General features: G+C 39.6%; 1 protein-coding gene across 1 annotated transcript; it reads right to left on the bottom strand.

Moving 5' to 3' along the window:
* Positions 1-7,245: 7,245 nt before the first annotated feature.
* On the bottom strand, positions 7,246-25,423 carry LOC139741969 (formimidoyltransferase-cyclodeaminase-like). The gene is made up of 14 exons (XM_071652534.1): positions 25,307-25,423; positions 23,477-23,660; positions 21,315-21,443; positions 19,760-19,848; positions 17,921-18,100; positions 17,055-17,192; positions 16,227-16,358; positions 15,146-15,207; positions 13,671-13,797; positions 12,269-12,430; positions 11,218-11,261; positions 9,989-10,127; positions 8,893-8,988; positions 7,246-7,902 (listed from the first exon to the last, which is right to left on the bottom strand). The coding sequence occupies exons 1-14, from the start codon at positions 25,358-25,360 to the stop codon at positions 7,816-7,818; spliced, it is 1,623 nt and encodes a 540-aa protein (XP_071508635.1). The 5' UTR covers positions 25,361-25,423; the 3' UTR covers positions 7,246-7,815.
* Between the last annotated feature and the right edge of the window lie 957 nt (positions 25,424-26,380).

Here is a 26,380-nt window from a genome sequence, read left to right as displayed (position 1 = left end):
TCAAGCTGCAAAACTATGCTGTACACATCAAGTTGAGTGATGGTGCAATCCCCAAGAACCTGTTGGCCTTGAGGGATTAAAAAAAAACAAAGGAGTCCAGACCAATTGTTTTCAGCTGACTACTGTATATAAAATATATAGCATTTATAGTACTTGCCCTCATGATTTTGAGGGAACGCACGAATTAGAAATGTATGACATTTGACCTCTTAGATCTGTCGTCAGCAGAGAACAATTGATCTGGACCCCATTTCATGAAAACTTGATATGAAAGCAACTCTTGCTGGAATGGCAATTGTCATGGTAACGACAAGAATCCAGCTTGCTGATTGGCTGTTGCTATGAGAAGTTACCATTCCAGCAAGAGTTGATATCATATCAACTTTTATGAAATGGGGCCCTGGACTCTTTTTCTTTTTTTTTTCCTCTAGGCCGACAGGTTCTCGAGATTGTGCCATCACTCGACTTTCATAAACAAGAGTAGTGAAGTTCAGCAGCTGCTTTGGCAACTAAAACTGTCAAAGAGTCCAAAATCTAGACTAGATTTACTATGTACAAACAAAGAAGCACACTTTTTGCACAAAATACAAGGTTCATTGCATGATTTTGGCTTTATTTCAGGGGAAAGAAGAAGAAAAGATGCATAGGCAGGTATGGCATGAAGACACTTGTGCTTGTATGGAATCTACACTGTATCAAGAATATAGAACACCCTTCTACTTTCAAAAGCCCCATATTTCAGTAATAACACTGAAAAATACTACATCTATGTTTTAGATTCTCCTTCTTTTTTTTTCTTTTTCTTTTTTGGGTCCTTTTCTACTCACATCTTACAGATGGAATTCCAACAACCTATGTGACATAAAACACAAAAACAAAAGTACACTGAACATGTATTTTCAAGGCAGAAAATCAGCTACAGAGAGGCTTTTCTGGATCAGTGAACTAACACAACATATTCCTACACACACACACTCATGCACACACAGTATTTCAAAATGCTTTAACCATACATGTATGAATCAGAGCATACAGTGTACCTGTACATGTATTATGGAAGGAATAAGAAAGGATGAACTTCTGTGAATACACATTCAGCAAGTTTCAGGTACATGATATACATATACAATGTAGTTTAAAAAGATACATATTTTTCCCCCCTCTCTCTCTTTCTTAAACACACCCTAAAAAGGCCGGGGGGGTTGAATCAACCCCCCCCCTCGACATTTTTCGCAACTACTCCGCCGCGCGAAATTTTTTGACCGCGCCGTTCGCTGACTTTTTACATTCAAGTCTCGCGCATCTTTTGACACCATTTTCGCGAAAATCGCGCATACCGTTACGACGCTGCATAACGTTTTATACATGCCTGTCAGACCGAAAATGGCTCAAAAACGTGATTTTGTGTATAAAGTCTATGCAAATGGAGTTTTCTCTTCTTATTCGTAAAGATATGATTATTTTCACTTTCATAGGCTGAAACTAATTAATTTTAGCATAATTATGCTTGAAAAAGGTTCTGTCATAAATTTTGCGGAAAAAAAATGATAAAACAAAAGGTCGAAAAAACAATGAAATACATAAGAAATTCATAAAACAATAAAACACATAAGAAATTGATTTTGATACCAAATTTTCTTTTTAAGTACATTGTTAGGAATGCTACAAAGAATGTTTTCACCAAAAATTAGGATTCTAGGAGCTTTAATTTCTGATTTAGAGCAAAATGTATGATTTTATGCATACACGTGTACAGGTAGCATAATTAGTTATTATGACGAAAATTTCCATTTCTTTTTGTATAGCTTGGTAGATTACACCACAGGTAATGCACATGCTAAATTTCATGGCGATTGCGCGATCGACGGCCGAGATCTCGGGGGGGGGGGTTTGAATCAACCCCTCCCCGGCCACAGAACACCCAAAAAAGCCCGGCCTGGTTAGGGTTAAACACAACCAGTAACTGGGTTGATTTTTGAGAAGGAGAAGGAAATTTGTCTCTGGGAACTACGAAAGTGCATGTAGTACAGTATAATAACCTTTTTTTTACCACTGAATAGGAAATTCTTTATCATTTTGGCCTGGTTAACTGGTCAATCTTTATAGTAGAAACCACTAAGACTTTAGAAAGTAAATCTACCTGCATCTGATAAAACAAAAGGTCATTTCCATTAGTTTGCAGGAAAAAAAAGAATTGAGCCACATGCGGGCAACAAATATAAGAAATTTCCACACACACAAAAAAAAAAGATAATATGCCTGCTTGGCAGGACAGAAAAAATAAACTTAAGAAATTTTTCATTATCCTTTCACAAAGGTCACTAAAATAATTAATTCTTGATATAGGAAAGTACCATGTAACTTTGTATTGCCCTATATTTCAACGTTTCTTTGCATTGCATTGTTTTTCATAAAGCCTGATAAAACAGAATCTCACTACAACTAAAGGGTTGTAATTCTCTGAGAATGTCATTAAAAGATTCCACGCCCTGCTTTCAGTTAGCTGATTACATCAAACTGAAGTACACAGTACAAATGTATATCTGCAAGATCCGAACTGTTACATATCATGTTCCAAGCAATACCTTAGGCAATACTATACACATTATTTAATGGTAACATTTTCTCTTCCATACTCTTAAAGCCTCTTTACAGTAACTTAGAATTTGTATAGATTTTTTTTTTTTTTTTTTTTTGGGGGGGGGGGGTGGTGGTAACATAACCTGCTTCTAGACTGTAACATCAGAAAGAATTTTCAGTCCTACTGTACATGTACATTCATTAATCACACCCTGTATTAAACAAATTCAAGGTCATGGTTAATTAGTTTGGTTCTCTTCAAAACAATGAACACCTGTTTTTTGGTTTTGTCTTTTAATCAAAGTAAATTCTTCCGGTCCCTTTTCATTTGCCCTTCAAATCTCTGGATGGCTGGCACCTAAGAAGAAGATATCCCTGAACACCATACAATCTCGCAAATCCTATCATGGTGCACATGACATTAAAAAAAAAAAAAAAAAATAGAATCTTTTGGGTTGATATTTCAATTTCTCCCGTCAAAGAACTGAAAAGGAATCCTGAAAGACTTAAAGGGTGTTCAGCAAATGGCAGAAGTCACTCTCGTAGTATCAAAAATACTAGCACTTTTAGTAGCAGATATGTTAGTCCCCATTCCCATGTGAAAAATAAGAGTGAACCCCTTACCAAGATCCATCAAGCTAAACGGTTATCTTTCACAGTAGAAAACTGAAACTGAGAGGGATTCTGCAAAGTGGTGGCACCTTCTGCCATACATGCTGAATCTATTGCCAGAACATTAGCGTGTTCAAACAACATGCAAACATGATCCAAAGTAAGGGTACACCTCAGGGCTACCACATCACAGCTTTCAAGTGGTCTCCAGGTGTACCATACTTGAGCTACAATTGTACGTTGTAGTCCCAATGCAGACACAGCTGCATATGTATTCCTTCAAACACTGTTTAGGTACCAATCCATGGCAATCCCATGGCAAAACGCTCTTATTTCTCAGGTGTGAATCGGGACTGATGAACTGCCAGGTATATAAACTACACAAAAGGCTAATATTCTGGCTATGAAGAAGGCACAGAAGAACGGTAAAAAGATGGATGGAAACATCAGAATGGAAGAATAGGCCTACAAGTACAAACCCAACAAGCAAGCTATGCTCAGCATCTACTGTACATTTTAAGAGCACACATACAATGAAGGCATATAGAATAATTTTAAAGATCTTGCCATCAAAAATGCCAAGAATAACACCACCTAAAAGGTAAAACTGACAAAAAAAAAGTACCAATGAAACAGAATGACACAATAAAGAGCACAACATTCATTTGCAATTATTGCAAAATTCAACCTACATGTACACACACCTCTACTCATTCATAATCAGGTGCTTTAGTAGTCTTTCTGTAGCAGCCAACAAATTTCCTTTGACAAATTAAGCAAGTTTTTCTTTTCGTTCAAGAACACTATCACTAAACACAGCACACAGCTGGAGCAACAGCATCCTACATTTGTAGATACACATCCTAGTCTGGAAACTCATGGCTGAGGCAGTTTAAGAATGGTTTCGTTCATACTGTTTTAAAATAACTTCCTTTGAGTCAACAAATTAAGTTGTGATGCACTGCCGTCCTACTTCCAGTGTGTCACAAAAAGTATTGACTTGTATCTTTTCAGGTCACTTTTTTTTTCTGATTATTTAAAAAAAAAAACTGAAGTCCTATAACACAATTAAACCTAGCAACTAACAACTGGTTGCTAACAAACATCACACCAAGACTTATAAAAACAAAATGATAAGACTACGCAGCTACAGGTGTATGTATGAAGGTACATGTAAAATGCCATTTGCCTAATGATCTATTGTATCAAACACGCACACAAGAATTTCACACACAGTATAATATATCATTGGCAGAATTCAGTTGACTAATTAATGATGAGCATGCGGGGGGAAATGATAATATTGCATGGAATATCAAAAAAAAACATATCTTCTTTTCGAGGCATGCTGGCATGATTAATCAGAAAAACACATCATCACCTGGAATGTCAAATGATTACATACAAAATTGTACCTTGGATGTAAATGCAGCATGTCATCACAGCTGAGAAATGATTTTCATCAATTTTTGTCACTGACGCAACGAACTGCAAGTCTTCCACTGATTCGCACATACAAAATTGACAAGACCTTGAACCTTTCTTAAAGGGCAAGGTCATGGGAATTGCAAACAATGCCCAAAAGATCACGCTGGAAATCAGAAACAAAATACAACAAAAAAGCAATGACATCAGAAATCCAGAATTGCTTCAGGCTGCAATTTCACAAAATGCATCCTTTTACCAAAATACAGATACAACCGTATACATGCACAGTTCTCGCATAAAGTACAGTAAAAGCGGCAATTTTTGCGGTATTGAAATTTTCACGCATTTCGCGCAACCCACAACTAGTGCAAAAATAAAAGCACGCGAATATTTTTGTTTGCCATATGTTCCAGCTGCAGTTGATGACTTGATTCCGTGGAATTAAAAACACGCGAAACTCTTCTTACCCCGCCGAGCGCGAAAAATTAGTCGCGCAAAAATATCCACTTTTACAGTAATGCATAAAGAAACATAAGTGTAGGCCCTAAACATCTTTATATTGCTGAATTTATTTTTCATTTGCTTCATACGCTGGATTGGCTTCATCTGTGACTTTTCAAATTATTGCATTAATGACCTCACATGTTCTGTAAACTAGAATATTTAGCAACTCAGGTCCTTCAAGGTATTTTCTGTAGAGAATGCAGTGTTGAAACCCTAGAAGTGTCAGCAGCAAAACTTTCTGGTCAAACTAATACTCTAATCCACAACATATACTGCTTACACAAATCCACAACATACACCTACACTGTACATTGTGGCATTCATTCTGCATGATACATGTACAAGTTGTACATCAAAGCAAACTATCAAAACTTGCTGAACAAATGGAAACACTACAACACTGTATACATCGCATACTCGTAAAAATTTGTGAGCAAAATATTCAGCAAATCAGGATTACCAAGGTACTTTTACGCCAATTACAGAACGGGTTAAATTCTCCATAGAGAACCAATGCCCTGGAATGAGAAATACATGCAAGTATTGTATCAAATGCCTTTTCAGGAGGCAAAGTTTTCTTAATAGCTACAAACTGTAGTTTCAACTTTGGATAAGATATACATTACATTTACAGGGGGCAATATTTCAGCTATCCTACGAACAAGACATAATGTAACCTTTGTGGAATGAACACTAATATTTTTGTTAAGAGATCCGATCTAAAATCAAGTTCCAACGAAAAAATAAATAAATAAATAAATAACCGCTGCTCAACAAATACAAAACGTTCGTACTGTATAGGCCATAATACATTTGTATATTTTGCAGGAGGTTTACTTTTGTGAATTTTGCGAGCTGGGTGCTACTCACGAATTTAACAATGTGCAAAAATATTTACTCTTATCCTGATCTTGATGCAACATGCACTCATACATTTCTCTGTTCATTTGACCGTACTCCCCGATCATGAATTTAACCACTCGCAAAATTGTTGGAAAGTCCTGATTCGCGAAAAATTAGACTCACTAGATATATGGTGTGCACAGTATGTGATGTCTACTTAGCAAGATAGACGAAAAAGTTACGCGAATTATGCTCAAGCTTCAATAGGTGCATGTACTTCCAGTACACTGCAATAGCTGATCTGATCATACACGTTATGACTTTATTTTCTTTTACTTTCTTTTCAGCCTTTTGCCTCCTTCATTCAAACCAAGCAAGAAATCATTGCCCCACAAACCTTGTCAATATTGAAAATTTGACCCAAGAAGCTACCATGTCATGCCACAACCAAGAAAAAATTACCATGACACTTTTTGCAGTACAAAATCATATCAAAAATGAAAATTCCCACACTGCACCGTCATAATCCAACACCAGTCACAGTCTAGTGCTCTCATTAAACACTGCAGAAAGGCAATATCAGCACAACATGTCAGGGCAGATTTTAAAAATAGAAGGAATATTTATGATCACTCTCTAGGAACACTGCACACTTTCTTTGCAGCCTTTGCTTTATACTAACTACTTACAGCATACTGTAAAAGTGGTTTCTTTCGCGTACAGATACTTTCGCGGTTTCCATCGGTGCCGACTTTTTCGTGTGTGTTTAAATTCGCGGTCGGCAAAATCTGTGAAATCACAGTCGGCAAAAACTGTTTTATTTTGCACATGAAAACCCAAACTATAATCCAATTGTTCTTTTATTTATCAAATAGAAATTAGAATTAAAGGTAGGCTTACCTGAAATCCCGTCTCTCGAGTACTTTATAACATGCTTGTACCTACATTGCGCGGTATCACTGTGTGTGTGTTGACCACCAATACACTTAATGCGCGGAAGCTTTGTGTGTGCATGTGCGCCAAGCGTTGTAACAAGCGGCGAGTTCAAAACATTTTCGCGTGATGTTAAATTCACGGTTCAATCTCAAAGCGCGAAAAGGGCGAAAATAAAACCACCGCAAAAGAAACCACTTTTACAGTACATGCATTTCTTTCTCTTTCTACTTCACAAGCAAAGTGTACCAAAGTTCAGCTGGGTTATACCACTTGACAGCTTGAAAAAGAAAAATGGACACATAATCATAACTTTTTTTTAAGGTTTCAAGCTGATGTTTGTCTTTTCCATTTATCTTTCCAGGCCCGAGCCAAGCGTACAAGAATGTGCAGAAAGTTGGAATGAAGGAATACATTGTCAAAGCGCACATTTTCAATTCTTCACACAAAACTGCCTTTAGCGAAGGACATCTCTGCACGCAAACAGAAGCACAGGAATGTAAAGCAATGCTATAACATCTCAAGCAAATGTTGCGCTAATGCAATAAAAGCATAGTCATTCTATTTTCCACATCATCACGTATGATTATCGAGTGCTGCATTGCTTGGATGCAAAAGGACGCAACTACCGCATCCAAGACCTATCAAGGACGGTAAATTGTAGAGACCACATAAATAACACACCACTGTGTGACGACAGATTTGTACTTTGTACTACATATTTCAGATATAGGTATATAAAAAAAACATCTCTCAGAAAAAGACACAACAGGCTGTATTCCTCTACTGCATCACTTTCCTAGAAATCACCACGGCAACACATCATCATCCAAGAGAGATCATCCACATCAAGATCCTCACATGGCTATAGAGACAGAGTAGGGGACACGCTGCACACTGCATCACTGCACTTCATCACTCCTTGCGGTCGGCCACGATTTCTAGAACCTCTTTGGCGCCCTCTTGAGCCACATGCAGGAAATCCTTTATGTCTTCTGTGGCCTGGAGAAACATGCGAGATAAAAAGAACAAAAGCTGACAAACAATAAAATAAAGGAAAATCATCTACAAATGTATATTATATGTACATGAAATGCAAAGAGGTCAATTGTAAAAAAGCAAATTTCAAAATATCACAAAATATAATACACAGTGCAACCATTGATGAAACTTCAAGGGCAGGTACAGAAAACATTATACACAGCGGCATGTGCACAACCAAACAAAGCCTTTGTGAATGTAAAGCCCCAGTCACATGTAAACTCGGATCCTCAAGGATCTACTCAATTCTGGGGAGTTCTGAAATAGTTTCGCCCTGAATGGAGCATCAATGAGCATTGATGACTGTGTGCACAGTATCAACACAGCAGCTACACGGATTACGCCTGAACAGCACGGCATCTACATGGCGCTTTAAATACACAGACCATGCCAGACCCACCCGGTAATTACACGGTCCATGCCGGAAGAGCGTGGCGTCTACACGGATCAACACGGCAGCTACACAGCAGCCACACGGACCATCCCGGATTGCTCGGCCAACAAGGCAGTCTTTGTATGACGCTGGATATTTTTGACCTCCAAAAGTTGCCATGTTGGCCTCCCGGATGTCCAAGGATATGTCCAAGGCGTCAATACAGATCTCTCCCTGTATGTCTATGTGACTGGTGCTTTAGATGACATTTGACAGTGCCAAACTGCTTCTCCCCATGTATTTTTCAAACACAAATAGATGTGTCTAATTTTGTTTTAATTTCATTATGACAAAGGAAGGCATTGTGTGCATCATATAATCACTGTACTGTAGTGTAGTGTAGTATAGGTAATATGCATAGAAACATATGGTACAATGAAGTGTAGAGTAGTGTATCAGTCTGAGTACAGTGTAGAGCATGACACTGATTGGTGATGGTCTGTAGGGTCACACCATACAGTTAACAGGGAAAAAAACAAGAACACAGTGTTGAATTTACACTGAACACCTGTGCTCACCTTATCCTTGTAGGCCTGATCAGTGACACTGGGAAGGTTGATCATCACATTGTAATATGCTCCCCAGACTGCTAGCTCCATAGCCTTGGCCCCAACCTGTAGGATCAAAGCAAAGAGAGAACAGGTTTCAGAAAACACTAATTTTTTTTTCTTGGGGGGGGGGGGGGGGGGTTGCAAAGCCATTTGAGGTAGTAAACCTCATTCACATCAAATTGATTTTCCAACAGCAACAGGTGCATTGTGGTTTAAACTTATTTAATGCAATGCAAAAACAATAAATTTTGGTCTATATTGTGAAGTCTACCTGTACCATAATCAAATTGGTGAATTGATGTCACACTTTCATTTCCCAGAAACGAATCTGAATGAAACTTGTGCTTACAAGTCGTTTTGGCAATAGACACTGCAATACCAAAGTTAATCCTCATGTGAAATTTTGTGGACATGAAGATGGCTTACTCTTGACACAACTTTCTTTGAAACTGAAGACATGAACAAAAACTAGTTGCCAAGGTAACAAAACATGGAATCACACAGCAGAACAAATGTTGTGTTGATAAAATCCTAAGAATAATATCATTCAGCAACCAAAGAATGAGAACTGTACCGGGGAAACTCATTAGAATGATGACCCACTAAAAAACCATGACAATACATTACAACATGCACCTTGTCATATTAGGTTTCTCACTATACCAGGGTGCAAAAACAAAGAAATATAAAGATTTGAGACCAGCAAAATCAACTTGTTATAAGAGGGTTTTATTGTATCAGACGTCTGCATAACAAGGTTCCACTTTGAAATCAAGAGATTATTAACCTGTTGAGGACGAGTCCCGAGTACAATCTGTATATTCGGGCAGAGGTCTATGGGAAATGCATGTCGTAGCAGAATCAGCCCGTCCTCAACGGGGGGAAAGCAGAGGGGTGAAGATGCACTATGAAAGATTTTAATCAGTCGTCTCCCTCTGTACAAAGTCATTTGTAAGATCGCAACTGTGAGGCAGCTATGATCTTGACAAAGATCACACATAATTTATGTACATTATGTCTCTCAAGCGAGAGTGGAAAGACGAAAAATGAGTTCAAGGGTCACCTGAAGGTCAGATTTGCACTGAACGTTGCCATAGCGAGCCATCTCCTTCATGGTGTCCCAGCATGCATTGACCGACATGGCGACGTTCATGGGGACAGCGATGGCACCCCTCATGGCTGACTTCATGCTCTCATCACGACTGTCAGGGACACATCAAAAAGTATCTCTTAAGTATTTCTTACGTTGTCAACATCTAAACTTACAATTATTAATTTGCATCCACACACATCTGTCAATAGAAACACTCTGGTAAATAGGTAACAAACTGTAGTGACTTTCATCCGGTACATTTACACAAATGAAAATGTTCACACACCGAATCATTGATGTCATCAGATGGCCGTAAAACTTTAAGTGCTTGTCAATATTTGTACAATTAAATATATGCTGAAATTCTGCACGGTCAATCAGAATATCGACTGCTTTATCATTCAAATGCAAATTCTCCTACCACGTTGATTCTGCTTGAAATGCTAATACAATTGTACATGTACCCTTAAATCCACCTTGTGCTAGAATACTGGTCTAGGATTTGGACCACGACCCCAAAGCACTCAACACTTTTTAAAAACATAAACATCAAGGACCATCAATCAAAGACACTAATTTTGTCATATGAGATACACCAATCGTAATCAATCAATTGAAAACCTCCTAAACAGGACAACATTTGTGGGAAATTGTGCTGCATTGAAACTCTGTAATGATACATCACTTGATGCAATGAATGTAATGTAATACAAGCGATAAATCACTGGCGCCTGTATGCACCTAGATGCAACCACCTTGAGTGCATGCATGATAACGCAGCTAGTCTATACCTACTGTATATGCATAGCTGTGGCTAATGCTTTACTATTATCAATACAGCGAACCTGATGATTTGGAGGCAATAAGCACTGAATGAACAAGTATCATTATTTAAACTGACAAACAGACCAAAGTCACAGACAGCATTTTTTAGCTCAATAAATTCCATAAACCCAATATCTTTTTTGTTTTGTTTTCTCTTCACAGAAATCAAAGCCATGCTTCAGATATTTCATTGGTATGTGTCCTTGCAGCAAAAAAAAAAAGATACACAAAAGTCTTTATTAGTCCCCTTTAAGCCATTCATTCTCTACCCTCCTCCTCCCCCCCCCCCCCCCCCCGAAAAAACTGGTCATCGCACCTACATTGTACCAACAACATAACAGATAAGATAAACACGTGGAACATGGAATACATACATTGCTGTCTCCTCCTCATTAGATTTAGGCATCTTCATTGCACTCTGTGAATGGTAAAGAGATATTTGCAAAGGATGCATGGATTCAGCGACTACATAGAAATGTTAGAAAACAGGAGAGTACTTTTGCTGGCATTGAACCAAGTATGAGAGAGAGAAAAAAATAAAAGTATTAGGAAGAATACATCTGTTTCCCATATATGCTGCACTCCACAGTCTAGCCACATGCACCATAATTTGCAGTTACCACACAAAAAAAAAATCAAAATGACAGCACTAATGAAGTTTAGGCAGTAGTACATCTAGGAGATGGAACAAGTTAATTAATGGATGCTACCACCTCTGAATGCACACCACAACAAATAATAATGAATTGCATTTACCACAGCAAGCATATTCAATGCACCATATGCATAATAAAATGAAGTGTCTATATTTCTGCAAATTTTGTAGGTCCACCTTTATTCTCCAATAAATAACTCACAAAAATATGATGCATTCCGTAACACAAATGCAATGTATATCATCTCCAACTGACTTGAAGGTGGGAAATTTGTTACTGTTCTCTTGAAAAGTAGTTACTATTGTACATATTGTCCTTCTTTCTCAAGCCACCATTATGGTTCTTGGTTGCAAAAGTCAACCACGCACAAAATTGTTTTAGAAGTTACAATTCACAATATATATATATATATATATATATCTAAGGAAAGACTGCTTCTTATTACTATATGTGCCATATATCTAGCGAGTCTGATTTTTCAGAAATCGGGACCTCCCTACAATTTAACAGTGATCGAGTGTTTAAATTTGCAATTGTGGAGTATGACAATGGACAGAGAAATGTGTGTGTGCATGTCGCATTCATGTCAAGATCAGAGCTGATAGCTTCACATGTTTTGATATATGTGAATAATACCAGAATTGCAAAATTTGCTAAGATAAAATAAGATACTATAGACAGTATACATGTATCAATCAAGGTCTTATTAATCATATGGAAGCCTAGAACAGTACATGACTTGCACCATGTAACATCTATTTCTGCTCACCATGTAGGCAGCAAAGGCAGCCGTGTCAGCGTCAATCAGGGGGATGAGGTCGTGCATGGCCTGGCGGAGGGGCGGGATGAGCTTCCTCATCGTCCCGTCGATCGCCTCAAACTTCTTGTTACCGTACGACATCCAGCCGACCATGGTACCGAGGGCAGCTCCCTGGAAAGATGCATCATTGTACAGCCGTACATTTTAACCAAAGATTCTCATAAATACCACCTCTGACCAAGATACATGTAAACGTGTGTAAGTTGTTTGATGCTAATGTAAGAACAGCAGACACAGATGTACGTACAGACAGTAAATGGGCTAGAGCACACTTTATTGAGAATTAAATGACCTTCATTAAGAACGATGAATGGCTCACTGATATTGCTCCCAACTTCTCTGCCATAAACCAGTGTTAGTTATACTAACATTTTAAGATTTTATGCACATTGCCACTGCAATGACTGTTGCATTCAAATCTCATGTCTATTTTCATTACAATAACTATTCCCAACAATAACTACAATTTGTAGAAGGCTAGCACCAGACTAGCCCGACATGGCAGCAAATGCTGCATGCAAACCAGATGCCAAGTATTTACATGTGTGTAATTGCATTTCGTAGCCACGGGAGAATGGAAAGTTCGTAAGGTCCGCAAGAGAGAACATCTACAAATTTTAATTCATCTAGGCTTGCTGTTTTTGCTGTTACTCTCCATAAGTAAAATTGTGTTTGATCTATATCATTATGAACAATCAAGAGAAAAAGCAGGAATTAGCCTGGGATTTGAACCCTCATCACCTGGTGCTAGCCAGGCAGCAGCCTTACCACTGAGCTAAAGTCAGTCCATGGCAGTGACATGATGATGTAAATACCCTCATCCTCAACCTTGTATAAATGCCTCACCTCTCTTTCATTCTCTCTTGGTTTTAGCCTCCACAAATGCATGTCACATGAAAAAAAAAAAAAAAAAAGTATTAGTTTCTTGCAGAGAGAGTATACCCCGTATAGAGCTTTTTTTTTTTTTGTTTCTGTTACTCTCCATAAATAAGATTGTGTGCCAGATCTGTATATTATGGCCACCAAGTGAAAAAGACATTTTAATTTGCTGAAATGCTGGCCAATTCTCTAGATCATAAACCCTCCACTCCCCCTCCTCCACAATCCCCCTCCCCCCCCCCCCCCCCCCCCATCCGACCAATTCTTAATCTGAGGAGGAAGAAGAAGTAGCGCATCAATGGGAGGAATCCGGGTTGACCTGTGATCATATAGCAACAACTTTATTGGTATTCACCCAGCAGTGGTACAAGTCACAGGTATAGAGTCCCAAACACCAGATGGTGCTGTTGTACTATAACTACCAGTATAACTACACAACACCTAAACTGGCGTAGAAAGATTCCTTCCTTACCATGGCTCCAATAGCTGCAGACACTGAGCCTCCACCTGGAGCCGAGGACCTTGCTCCCACATTGATGATGAAAGACTTGAGGCTCATGGAGGCCAGTGGGCCATCAGCATCCGCATCAATCATGTACCTGGGGAGGGACACAACACTGGTTTAGTACACAGTGTACACATGTGTACAATGGAGCGTTCCGATGTATAAGTTCCTTTTTCATAACAATGTACAAGTATCAAAAAGTGGAGCCTTATATATATTAGGACAGTGAATACTTAGTTAATTGTCAACTTATTTCCCAGAACAGCACGGACTAGCTGGTATACACTAAGTTTATACGTACTGGCGTTCTGTACATTGTGTTCACAGGTACACACTCTACCATTCGGGTATACACTTTTGACTGAAATACATGGTACCACACTGGTCCACATAAGATTGACTGGTATACACTGGATAGACTGGGATACACTGGTTGCTGGTATAAAATGTATTGATTGACTATGCAATGGAGTGACTGGTACAGTACATAATATAATTATACTAGGTAGACTAGCATACACTAGATTGACTAATACTTTACACTGGAATACACTGATTATACTGGACTGACTGGCATACGCTGGAATGCTTGGAATACATTATTGGACCAGCTAGCATGTTATGTAGATTGTTTGGCATAAAATAAAGAATGCCAGGCAGATGAGTCAGCCATCTTGCACTCTTGTAGACCGGTCGGTAATGGCACAGTGTGTGGTTCACCAAATCATACACACTATGAGCATTTAGTGTGGCAGATGAAAAGACAAAGACAAGTTACACTCAAAATGTAGACAGCCAGACCCTCAGAGAAGATAGAGATACACAAGATAGAGAAAGAGAGGGGGGAACATATGCCAAGACACACAAAACTCTCTGATTAGACAGAATCTATCTGTATACATCATATGTTTCCCCACAACAAAATTAATGGAATCATTGAACCCCTGTGATGACAACAAACTTCTCCTACAAGGACAATTAATGCTTGATTGATAGTATTGCATCAGGATGGCTCTACTATGACAGCACTTGAATATCTTCCCCACAAAGTGCTGGTAACAATCTTTTTTTTTTTTTTTTTTTTTTTTTATGTAGTATACACAAATCACATACTTGATTTGTCGTAAGTTCAGATGGCAAGTCAAGCAGGTAAATTTGGCACTTATAATCACTCACTGTCAGTCAGCTTATCACAGGCTCACACTAGGCAATGAAATGTATCCCGTAAATTTCATTTTAAGAAAAGCACAGACTGCTAAGATTTTGACACAAACATTCCCATGAATAATATAACAACAGCAGCGATGACAACTCTGGATGTGCAATGCACAATTTTGCTCAAGATATTAACTGACATTCTCTTATCAGAGTGCTGTCAGACTTGTGCAGAAGAAAGGAAAGAAGAAGAATATCAGGAAAAAAAAAAGAAAAGAAAAACTCACTCAATGATTTTCTCCCGTGGGTTGAATGGCTCCAAGGAGCTCAGGCCGAGACGGTTGATAGCCTGTGAAGGAGAAGGGTCAATTAATCTATCACTGCATTCTGAGTGTAAACACTGAAAGTCACTTTGCGAGACAGAAATCTTTTCATACTATATACGGGCCATAAATAATTGAGACTTGATAGACAATTTTGTGATGGGTGATTTCACGCTTGAAAACCACTGTGACGGAATAAGATATGAACATCATCCCTCTTCACAAAGAAACTTGCGTGTTCATAAACTTCCTGAGCTATACCTATGACAAGGAGGGTAATTGGAATTCTATTAGCATTAATGAAGTAATGAGGTACACTTTGTATGGGTCGAAAAGAACCTGGGATATGCTAAAATTTTGAAAATCAATACATGTGCTATGTACTAATAGAATACGGTATACGCCATGATTAGATTTAGTGAAACCTAAATTTTCGCAAATCGTAACTTCCTGACGATTTTGCAAGTACAAGTGTAGTTAAATTTGCGACTGCGGAGAACAGTACTGAGCAGAGAAATGTATACATGCGCATCGCATTCATATCAGGATCAGAGTCAATATTTTTGGGTGTCTTCAAATTTGTGAATAGCAACTGACTCACAAATATAAAAACCTAACAAAATATTTGGTGCATACAGTACACTGCAAAGCCCGCCGCACACTACACGATTTTGCCCCGATTCACTGGTCTTAAGACCTTAAGACTAGAAGTGTGACGTCACAGTCTTGCCATTTTCTAGTCGTACGACTGGGTCTTAGCGCCAGTCGTAGAGATTTGACATGTTGAATTTCTACGACCAGTCGTGAGCTTTCAGTCATTCACAATACAGTAAAATGCAAGCGCACGCAGTGCGCACTGCGCACGCTTTACAGTCGGGTCGTATAGTGTGCGGTGTCCGGTCGTACGACTGATCTTAAGACCCAGCTTGGCTCAAGACTTTAAGACCAGTCTGATCGTGTAGTGTGCGGTGGCCTTAAATATGTAAGACAGTAACTTGCCCATGACAGAACAGGGGAAAAAATATGCTTATCCAAAGGTTCTCACCAGTCTGACTTTCTGGGATTCCTCCATGATGAAGAGGTTATCTCTCTCGATGTAGTATTCAGCTGCCTCTAGGATGGCTTTGAGGGGAACCAGACCCACCAGCTGGGCCCCACAGAGGGCGACATTCAGTTCCTGTCGGGGGGAAACACGAATAGGCAGCATATTTTCATAAAGACAATGGCCTAGACACATGAGAGTTATTATTAAGCAAAATCAAAATATGAACACTGCTACTAAACTTTAGTGGGAAAAGCAAGTCAGATTTTGTTATTTTTGTTTGATTTTCATTACAATATGAAAATTCCTAGAGCAAAGGCAAATTAATTGGTATAGTTCAGTACCTGGTAGTCACATCGGATGCCATCGCGATGCTCATGCACATGCTGATGAGGAAAGCAAAGCTGTGTTTTTTGTTGTAAAATGCCTAACTTTTTATCATATAGAAAGAGGCATTCCATAACATTGACATTGATATACATGTATTAGTACATATTCTGCACAAACCACTGCTCTCTATAGGAAGTACACTGCATGTGAATATCACTTTGGCCCATTCTCACTGTACAAACAATTGAAGCCGCCATGCCACCATCTTACCAGGCACGTTCTATGGGGACTTGCATTCATTTTCCAGCAGAGACTGTAACCACGACCACGTTATGTCATGGGCTCCATACACAACAGTATGGGCGATGTGCCTGGTAAGATGGCGTCATGGCAGCTTCAAAGCAACTGGCCAATGAGATATCTAGATACCTCCTACAGAGAACAGTGGCACAAACCAATATCTCAGCCAATCATAGATTTCTAGATGGCTACTGTACATACCTTGGAGTCCTTGAGGCATTCCTCAAAGGCGACGTGCATAGGAGTCTCATCAATGTCTGTCAGATTCATGGACACCTGGGCCAGGTTGTACTCATCAAGCCACCACCCTATGGCCTGCACGGACTTCAGCCTGCCCGCCTGCTCAGGGGACAATGCAGAGAGAGACAGACAGACAGACAGAGAGTTTAGCTTCTAGTACACATGTTAACACTGTCATGAGTAAGTTATGTATCGCCACTGCAATAGAGTACCGAAGCTTGCGAATGACGTCACAGCCTTTTGTTATACGTACATTTGTAGCTGTGTGCTGGTTCCACACAAATATGGGTTGGTACCTGGTACAAGCATGATTAGCAACCACTGTGTTCACAGATATTCAGATTACATGAGGTTGTTTACAACCTGTTTCCATGGCAATGAAGGGCTATGATGTCACAGTTGGATACTCTAAACATTCTTAGAAGCCTTGACTCAATTACCTGGTATAAGGTAATGTAGTCTCTCTAAATTTACATCAAACGTCACATAAAGTTACATTTAGCAAGAGAAAAATATGAGCTTATAATTACAGTACATCTTTGTGATATTAACATCAAGTTTATGAAAGGGGAACTGACCTGGAGGGGGGTAAAGTGTTAAATCAAAAGTACCATGTAATAGATAAGCATACAAATAGGCAGAATGCCTTGACATGAGACTAGCATTGCACTGCTTCTGCCCCTACTCTGCTCCCACACATGTTTATACAAATGTCAAACAGACACAATGCACTACAATAGCACCATCGTTCCATGATCCCATTTTTCTATCACCTAATATTTTTTTCAAAATGGCTGTGACGCCTTGAGACAAGACTAGTATCTCACCTTCTCTGGCCCCCTACCCTGCTCCCGAACGTTGAGCGCGATGCGGTGCGCCTGCTCCTTGGTGCCAAGGACGTTGATGTTCATGGCAATCAGGAATTTCCTGGCCCCCGTTGCCGTGGCGCCCCACGTCGGCACGAACTTGGCGGGGCCAAAGTCTGGCTTCCAATCCAGGCTTACCACCTGTCCAATAAAAAATATTTTAAAAAAACAAATAAACATGTCCCTCATTTAAAAACATGTCCTTCAATAAAAGCATTTCTCAACCCTGCAAGGTAAAAAAAAAAAAAAAAATGTATTTGCTTATATTTGTTATGAATGTAGTGTAATGTTGATATTGTTATATAACAACATAGACAAAATGTGTTTGTGTGTTATTTATAACATTCAAGCATGTAGCAAATTTTAATTGACTATCTGTTAGAATGTTATTTTCCTGTTTATGAACAAGCTGCATGTATTATCAAAATGTGTATGTATGTATCTATGTATATTGTTATATTTATGTATCTGTATCGTCAAACCATATGAAAACTGAATTTCCTTATTGGACAATAGATCAAATCAATCAATGTCAATGTTAACACTCTACCATAAACACATGAACTCATACCCAAAAAGGTCTTACTGGAAAATCACAGTGCCTTGGTTGTCACATTTGTATGATCTCATGACTGTCGTACGGGAGGGGAGAAGGATTGTACACCACCAGAGCACACTGATTACACATCCAAACATTGTGAGTCACTGCGCTGTTTGAGTCTACATTGATCTACAATATCATCTAGAGCAGCTGATTATTTTTCTCAGGCGCTAATAGAATTAAATTGTTGAACATCGCTTAGAATTTGGCTTTCGCTTTTCTCCGGGGAAGGGTACAGATGAAGACCTATGACCCCTTGATTCAGCCTGACCCACTGCTTACAGGAAACAGATGTGCCATATGTTTTGAATCTACAGTAAACCATCACATCCTGGAGGGAGGTATATTGGGGGAGCACGTTTTACAAGCACTCAACAAGATAATGTACACAATATGATGAACATTACTACATTATGACTCATCTACTATACAATAGCCGGGTTCACACGTACATCAATTAGCGGGATACAAATCTCGAGATTTGCATCGCGATCGTCATCCCGAGTTTTTTGCACGTGTGGACAGAAAAAACCCGAAAATTAGCGGGATAAGCATCGCGATGCTAATCCCAAGAAATCTTGCGCTGGTTCGTCAATTAGCGGGATAATTGGCCCCGCGCTGGTACGTGTGAACGGTCGGGATTAGAATCTCGAGTTTTTATATCCCATCATGCAATGCGCACATCACAACAGCGAGGCCTCTGCGAAGAGGTCCTTCACACCTCTTTGGAGCACAACAACAACAGCGCGCGAATCACACCACTGACGCGTAAAAGACAATGGACAAAGGAAGTGCGCGCAGGCAGTGATAGAGAAGGGCGCTGCGTGACCCAGTTTGCAGGCTTTGCTGTTATGCCTATCGGCAATTAGCGGGATAATTCGGTACGTGTGGACGCTCGCCAAATTAGCGGGATACCGATCGCGATCGCTATCCCGCTAATTTGGTACGTGTGGACGCTCGCAAAAAAACTCGGGATGTGCATCGCGATCGTCATCCCGCTAATTTGTACGTGTGAACCCGGCTATTGGGACAATGCCAAGGTATAACGTGAATGAGAGCGATGTATGGGGGGATGTTTGCCTTTTAACCCTTTCTGTGCCAGGGACTTTGGACTGTGTGTACAATGCTGTGGGGTCTTCTGTGTCAATCAGCACTCAGTGCACTGAAAGGGTTAGGAGGACAGTGAAGTGTAAACAGACCTTTGCTTCCATGCCCTCGTACTCTCCGGCCCTGATAGAGGGCAGCTTCTGTCTCTTCTCCTCCCTCGCTGAGTAGCCATAGAGATAGACTGGTGGTAAACACAAGATGTACACACAACGATGCTATAAACGCTCTGTCTCTTTAGAAGTCACACTTGCATTCTACCATGAATTCTACTTGGATATTCAAGCTGAGCACTAACTACAAGACTAATCAAGGCTGAATTAGTCAGCATGTTATGTGTTAATGTTGTGAAAATCAATAACTAACAGTTATCAAGTTGGAAGTTCAGGGAAATTCATACATGATTTTCAAAACAAAGAGAAAACTAACTCCAGTAACAACATTCACCATATTTAACCTGTTGAGGACGAGTCCCGAGTATACTCGGGCAGGTGTTTATGGGAAATGCGTGTTGCAGTAATATCAATCCATCCTAAATGGGTTAAATGGCAATGTCATAAACATAGAGCATGGCTCGACACTAACTTTTTTGTTTGGTGGCCCGATGGGCCCACCAATATCCTAAATTTCAAATTTTTGGTGGCCCGAGAGAAAAATTTGGTGTCCTGAAAAAAACCAATAAAAAACATTAAAGTCCTTTTTTTTTTTAATGAGTCAAATATTTAAGATTTATGATAGTAAGAATTAGAGGTTGGACATATCTACACATAAATAAACTTCAACAAACTTGCAACACTCACTATCAGGCATTCATTCAGTCCTTTTCATCCATCCTTTGAACAAATTTAACTGCTAATTTCCGGCGCAAAAAGTTACAAATTTATTGACATACTTTTCAAAAAAGGGCAAATTTGGTGGCCCGAGGCGGGCCACCAAATTTGCCCTTTTTTGAAATTTGGTGGCCCAACTTTCATTTTTGGTAGCCCCGGGCCACCGGGCCACCGTTAGTGTCGAGCCCTGCATAGAGGATGATACAATGGGCACGTCATGGTATTACAAGGTAAATGCCAAGCAATGTCTTGCCTGCATATCACAATTTGTGAATACAGTCTTTTTCAATGTACCCCGTAAGTACATCATTGACCTTTTGACCTATGACCTTGTCAAACTTCACCAATATTCGCACTGGACCTGCAGTGACGCCACGTCTCGCTTCTGCTATGCCAGCAAGGCAGAAAACTCTTAGCTTTTCTTTGTGCATGATTCACCAAATCTTTCACTAATCTGTGGCTTATATGTCACTTCTACGCAAATTCATGGTGAATTCATTCTTTGTGAGACAAATCAAGCCCTCCTGCTACTTCAATGAGAATCTCCGACATAACACTAGTCATCACCATTGGCCACGTCACTATGCCCTCTGGGCTCTTTGTACGCTAATACAGAGGTGGATCCAGGAACTCCGTAAAGGGGGGGGTCTTTACAAAATTAAAGGGGGTGCACACGCCCCCTCCATTTTTTTCTTTTTATTTCTTTTGTTTTAACAAAAAAAATAAAGGGGGGCGTGCATCCGGTGAGCTCCCCCCTGGATCCGCCACTGTAAAAATAGTTTTTGTCAACAGGAGCTTTTGGGGAGCTTCAGAAACATACCAGGCACCTGTAGCTCCTCCCCTAGCCGACGTCCAAACTCCTCGGCACACTGGTTGCAGTCCTCCATGGTCACCCCACTAATGGGGATAAACGGACACACATCTAGCGCCCCCATACGAGGATGCTCACCTGGGGAATATGAAAGTACCAGTCATACAAACAAATAGTAAACATTTCTTCCATCAAAGCCATACTGCATTGATTTCATTTCTCTTTTGAGGCAACACCTACAGCCTCAAGCTTTCAAATGAGACCTCCTAAAAACACATACAAAACAAATTCACCTATGTTCACAGTGGCGTCACTTCTCTGTGAAGGGTAAAAAGTTACCGGAACTAGAAAGTGGACTAGAAATATTTCATGTCAATTGCCTCATAGGGCAAAACTTTGTGCTTTTCTTATATTTGTTTATTTTTTTCTTTAGCCCCAAAGGCTATGAACGAATACCTGTCAAATTTAAATGCACAATATCAATTCTCGCTATCGCCAATGACGTAAAAAGTACCCGGATGTTGATTTAAGCGTCATTTACGGTGCATTATGGGATAGTCCGGTAGCAAAGTCACTTCCGTTCGTACGCGCGTGATACGTGACTAATGCTATTTACACACACAACCGACTGTATTCTACGTGTACTTCCGGTTTTCTCGACTTGAATTACAGCTTTAATATGATTTGAAATTTCTCCATTCTTAAGAAATTGCTGTTAATACGACTATTGGTTGTTGCTGCGAAGCTGCCATGTGTTGTTCGCACGACAATAAATGAAAAAAATCTGCAGAAATAGGACCCTTAATGGTATGCGAGACGTGACGTGGCCGCGTGGGTGAAGTTTGCGGGTGACTCCACAGCGCAGTACGTGCACGCGCGACTTACTAGTACAGTGTAGTGGTAGTATTATAGTAGCACTAGGTAGTAGGCCTTGTGCCTACGTACATTGTACGTACTTACTTGGAAGAAATTGCTTCGGAGACAGGATAAGTTCGAGATCACTGTTCGTTCCCGATTGTGTTCGCGACATTTCGACAGAGAACAAAAAAAAAAAAGCATACACTGCATATCCAGGTGGGTGAATATTTTCCAGCATATTTTCAGCGTATGCAGAGATGACTGATCTGTGATGTGCACATCGATCGCATGATCAAGCAGTACGCCGTACCGGTATGTGTTATGTAATTAGCTTATGCGCTGCGTGTTGACCGAAATATCGGTCTGTATCTGTCCGTCGGGGAATGTTCCGCGGAGACTGCGTCTGGCTTCACCGATCCCCTCCGTCTACGGAGGACAGCGTTAATGGCAAAATATAAAAGAGTCCTCCGGACAGACGGATCTTTCTGTCTATGGTGCATGCTAATGCAAGGCCGGCCGCCGGCGGGGACTACAGTGTACGAGTATGACAGGCCTGGCCACTCGCTGGCTCGGGCGGTATATACACAGCGGCCTACATACTGTAGGTACCGTGGTCGGCGCTGCGCTATAGGTAAGGTACACGTACGCGCACGCTAGCGTTGTGCAAATTATGCCCCGCGCCGGAAGTGCCCTTGCTACCAAGTGCACTAAATCTTGACGAAAAAGCCACATCCGGGTACTTTTTACGTCATTGGCGATAGCGAGAATTATGTGCAGCATACTAACATGGTAAACTCATTATTAACACAAATGCAGGTTCTAATATATATGTAAAAACTTGAATCATACTCTACAATACTGTACAAGTGGACATTTTTGCAGTGTGAAAACTTTTGCACATTTCTTGCGACCAGAAACCAGTGCCAAAAAAAAAAATAAAATCAAGCAAATATTTTTGCATGACATATTTTCCACTAATGAATGTCTTGATTCTGCAGAATTCAAAAAAAATTCAAATTCATCTTACCCGGCTGAAAGCAAAAAAATTACTCGCATGAAAATATCTATTTTTTCAGTACAAGTATGATGTTCAAATCACTGTTCTGGAAATATCACATTTCTAGAAGTATCCACCACAAAGCCCAATTACGTCTAGAATCCATCTACCTGACAGAATATCGAAATAACAATTTTTTACAAAGAATGTTGATTTATTACACATGAACATGGTGGAATCAATAGAAAGACTTATTTGGACTGAGTTAACTCAACACCCATACCAACTTGCAAGGTATCACAAAGCTATGCCATACCCTTGTGGATCCTCATGTCGATCAAGCTGCGAGCGACGCGCGCCATGTTGAGGGCGCCCTCTATGACAGCCATCGGTGAGCCCACGAAAGTGTAAACCGTCCGGTTGGTGGACGGGCCAGGGTCCACGTCCAGCAGCTGGCAGCCCGGAGTCTGGGCCACTGCACTGGCAATGGCATCAATGATCTGTCATCAAAGAAAGTTATACACAAACATTCACCAGAGAAAAGTTTTTTATTAATATTCCGTAAGGATTTTCATGGTTTGAAAAGACAATCTCTTTCTGAATATTGACCAAGGATCCATGGCCAGAGGAAGGTTCTGTACAGTGACCATAAAGAAACATTTCACTGGCCCTCACTGCAATTTCAACAGCCTGGAACACAGTACTGCAGTCAACTGTTTCAACTGTTTCTGGGGATTAAAGGGGGTATTTAATAGTCATTCTTGCAAGTTGTGCCACGCATATATTGCATGGCCCCCTAGAATAACAGTGTGTAAACCACTGATGGGGCTACCCTGGGTAAAGGAAACTGAATAAATAAAAAAAAATGCATCCATATTTGGTTCCCTACTCTCTTTGTCCCTTGAGAACAGACAGTTTTATCTACATATCTGATTTCCAATTTTCGTTCTAAATTTGAGCCAATTGGAATTCCTGCTGGTGCAAAATCATCAATACCTTAACCGTAACTGTCACAGGCTACAATATTGATCTCATGGGTAATGTTCATACCTATGAATGAACATGCATAGAGTATCTTTAGTGAGGTTTCCAATCACATAATGTAGGCCTATAAATAGCACTCTCCTCTCCATTGTGCAGCGAGAGAATCGTTCAAGACAAACGGAAGACACCCTAGGGGAGGGACTTCCTGTCTTAGACTTCAGGGAACACAAGACATTAATTACATGGCTTTTAGTCAGCAGCCAGTTAAAGAGAAACTCCATTCCATGGTGAGGCTGATATTGCTATGAAAGTCAACTAAAAAAAAATCATCTAAATTTTCACTAGATACAAGTACATGTAGTTAAACATCAAAATAAAAGATGTAACAAATGACAGATTATGATACATTTTTACCAAATAAAGATATTTCTAACACTTTAATTCACAAAGCAATGGAAGACTTGAAAAAGCAATGACATTGTCATTTCAGTTGATTTGCACATATTCAATCATGATCAGAATCACTTGGGAGAAATTTTGGAGAGTGTGTAAAATACTATAATGGGTCTTTCTGTGCAAATAAGCACTCATAGTAAACAAAGGGTTAAAGGGATACAGCTTTGGTTGAGATGGGGAATTCAAATGATAACTTTTTGCAAGATAATTAGAAACCACTTATGAAATGTTAAAGGGCAAACAATTTCAGGAGGAATTCAAAGTTTATTTGATGAAAATCAGTTTTGATATGGCTGAGATAGCCAAAAACAAAGTAAAACAAAGCTGTCCTAATAAAAGGTGGGTCCAACCATTTATTTCAATTTCTTTATTTTTAGATATCTCAGCCATTTCCAAACCAATTTTCATGAACTAAACTTTGAACTGCTCTTAGAAATGTATGCTCTTCTGTATTTCATAAAAGGTTTCTCATCATCTCACAAAAATCGTGACAAACCTGAAGCCCCATCTCAACTGAAACTATACCATGCCTTTAAGAAATTAAATGAGAAACTTTCAAATTCCATGACTCCCTAATTTTTTGTCTGACTTAATTCAAATTTCCTGTCAATTGTTAAAGTCTACTCTGCTTATCGATCATTTTCAACTTGAGTGTGGATTTTCCCTTTAAATTGTCTGCAGTTTGTCATCTACAGACTACACTTACCTCCTTGCTCTGACCTTCAGAGAAATTTGGCACACATTCAACTATCTGCGACATCTTTCTTTCAAGAGACACAATCTCCAGACCGGCTTCTCAATCTTGTTTGGGAGTGCCGTTTGTCTGTGAAGGTTGTTTAAAAGGTAGAATTTACACCATGGCAATATTGTATTGTACATCCCTGACATTGAGCACACAGTCATCTATCCAGTATCGGCACAGGGTGTAATCATTATCACTACCGTACATGAATGGTGACACAAGTATACATTTATGTTTTCATTCATTCTTTCATTCATTCATTCATTCATTCATTCATTCATTCATTCATTCACTCACTCATTCACTCATTCACTCATTCATTCATTCATTCATTCATTCATTCATTCATTCATTCACTCATTCATTCATTCATTTCCATTTCCAAAAGAAGCATATATTGAATACATAAATCACATCACAATACTCAAAAGATAAGTTAACAGAAAATCAGAAGTTAACATGTACATTATACATGTACATTAGGCAACATTCTGTCCAGTATTATTCAAGGGTCGCTTGAATTCAGTTCTCTGGTATAATTCAAGGGTCGCTGATCAAAAATTGGCCTCATCATTAAATACATAATAAATGCCACCTTCTCAGCGAGTCGTGACATTTAATTGTACTTCATCCTTCTCCCTCATTCCTCCACTCATTTTTCTGCAGGATCTGCTTTGATGCATGCAACGCAAATTGCACCCCTTTGCACCTCAAACTGGGTAGCTAGAATGAAAGGGTCTGAATTGGTACTTGAAAAGTGTGTTTTTGATTGAGCTAGCTAGCTCTGACGCCGACTGCACAAAACCTTGCACTGTTTGTTTTTAATGGTCTTATTCATCAGTGCAGTGCCACCTGTCTCACTATCAATACATACTGTGAAAAGCAAACCTTGATTGGATTGTAACAGATCCTCAAACTGCCACTCACTGACGTAAATGAACACCAAGAAGTGTTTTTTCAGCAATAGCCATTATAAAAATTATGGGCGAACATACTCATGTACTCTCAAATGCTGATCAATCTGTGTTCAATGACGTC

The sequence above is a fragment of the Diadema antillarum genome, unplaced genomic scaffold (genome assembly GCF_040938485.1).
Source record: "Diadema antillarum isolate AM-2024a unplaced genomic scaffold, OU_Dant_1.0 seq00000966_RagTag, whole genome shotgun sequence".
In the NCBI taxonomy this organism is placed as follows: domain Eukaryota; kingdom Metazoa; phylum Echinodermata; class Echinoidea; order Diadematoida; family Diadematidae; genus Diadema; species Diadema antillarum.
Note: the sequence above shows the minus strand (reverse complement) of the source record. Positions and strands in the feature narration are given on the sequence as shown.

What these genes read in the sequence shown, in the direction of transcription:
- LOC139741969 (XM_071652534.1), bottom strand. Translation starts at nt 25,360, where the DNA reads ATGTCGCAGATAGTTGAATGTGTGCCAAATTTCTCTGAAGGTCAGAGC. An exon ending in CGACATGAGGATCCACAAGG is followed by an intron (nt 21,444 to 23,476) that starts GTATGGCATAGC and finishes CATATTCCCCAG; the next exon opens with GTGAGCATCCTCGTATGGGG. An exon ending in CCACGGGAGAAAATCATTGA is followed by an intron (nt 13,798 to 15,145) that starts GTGAGTTTTTCT and finishes GTCCCTCCCCAG; the next exon opens with GTACATGATTGATGCGGATG.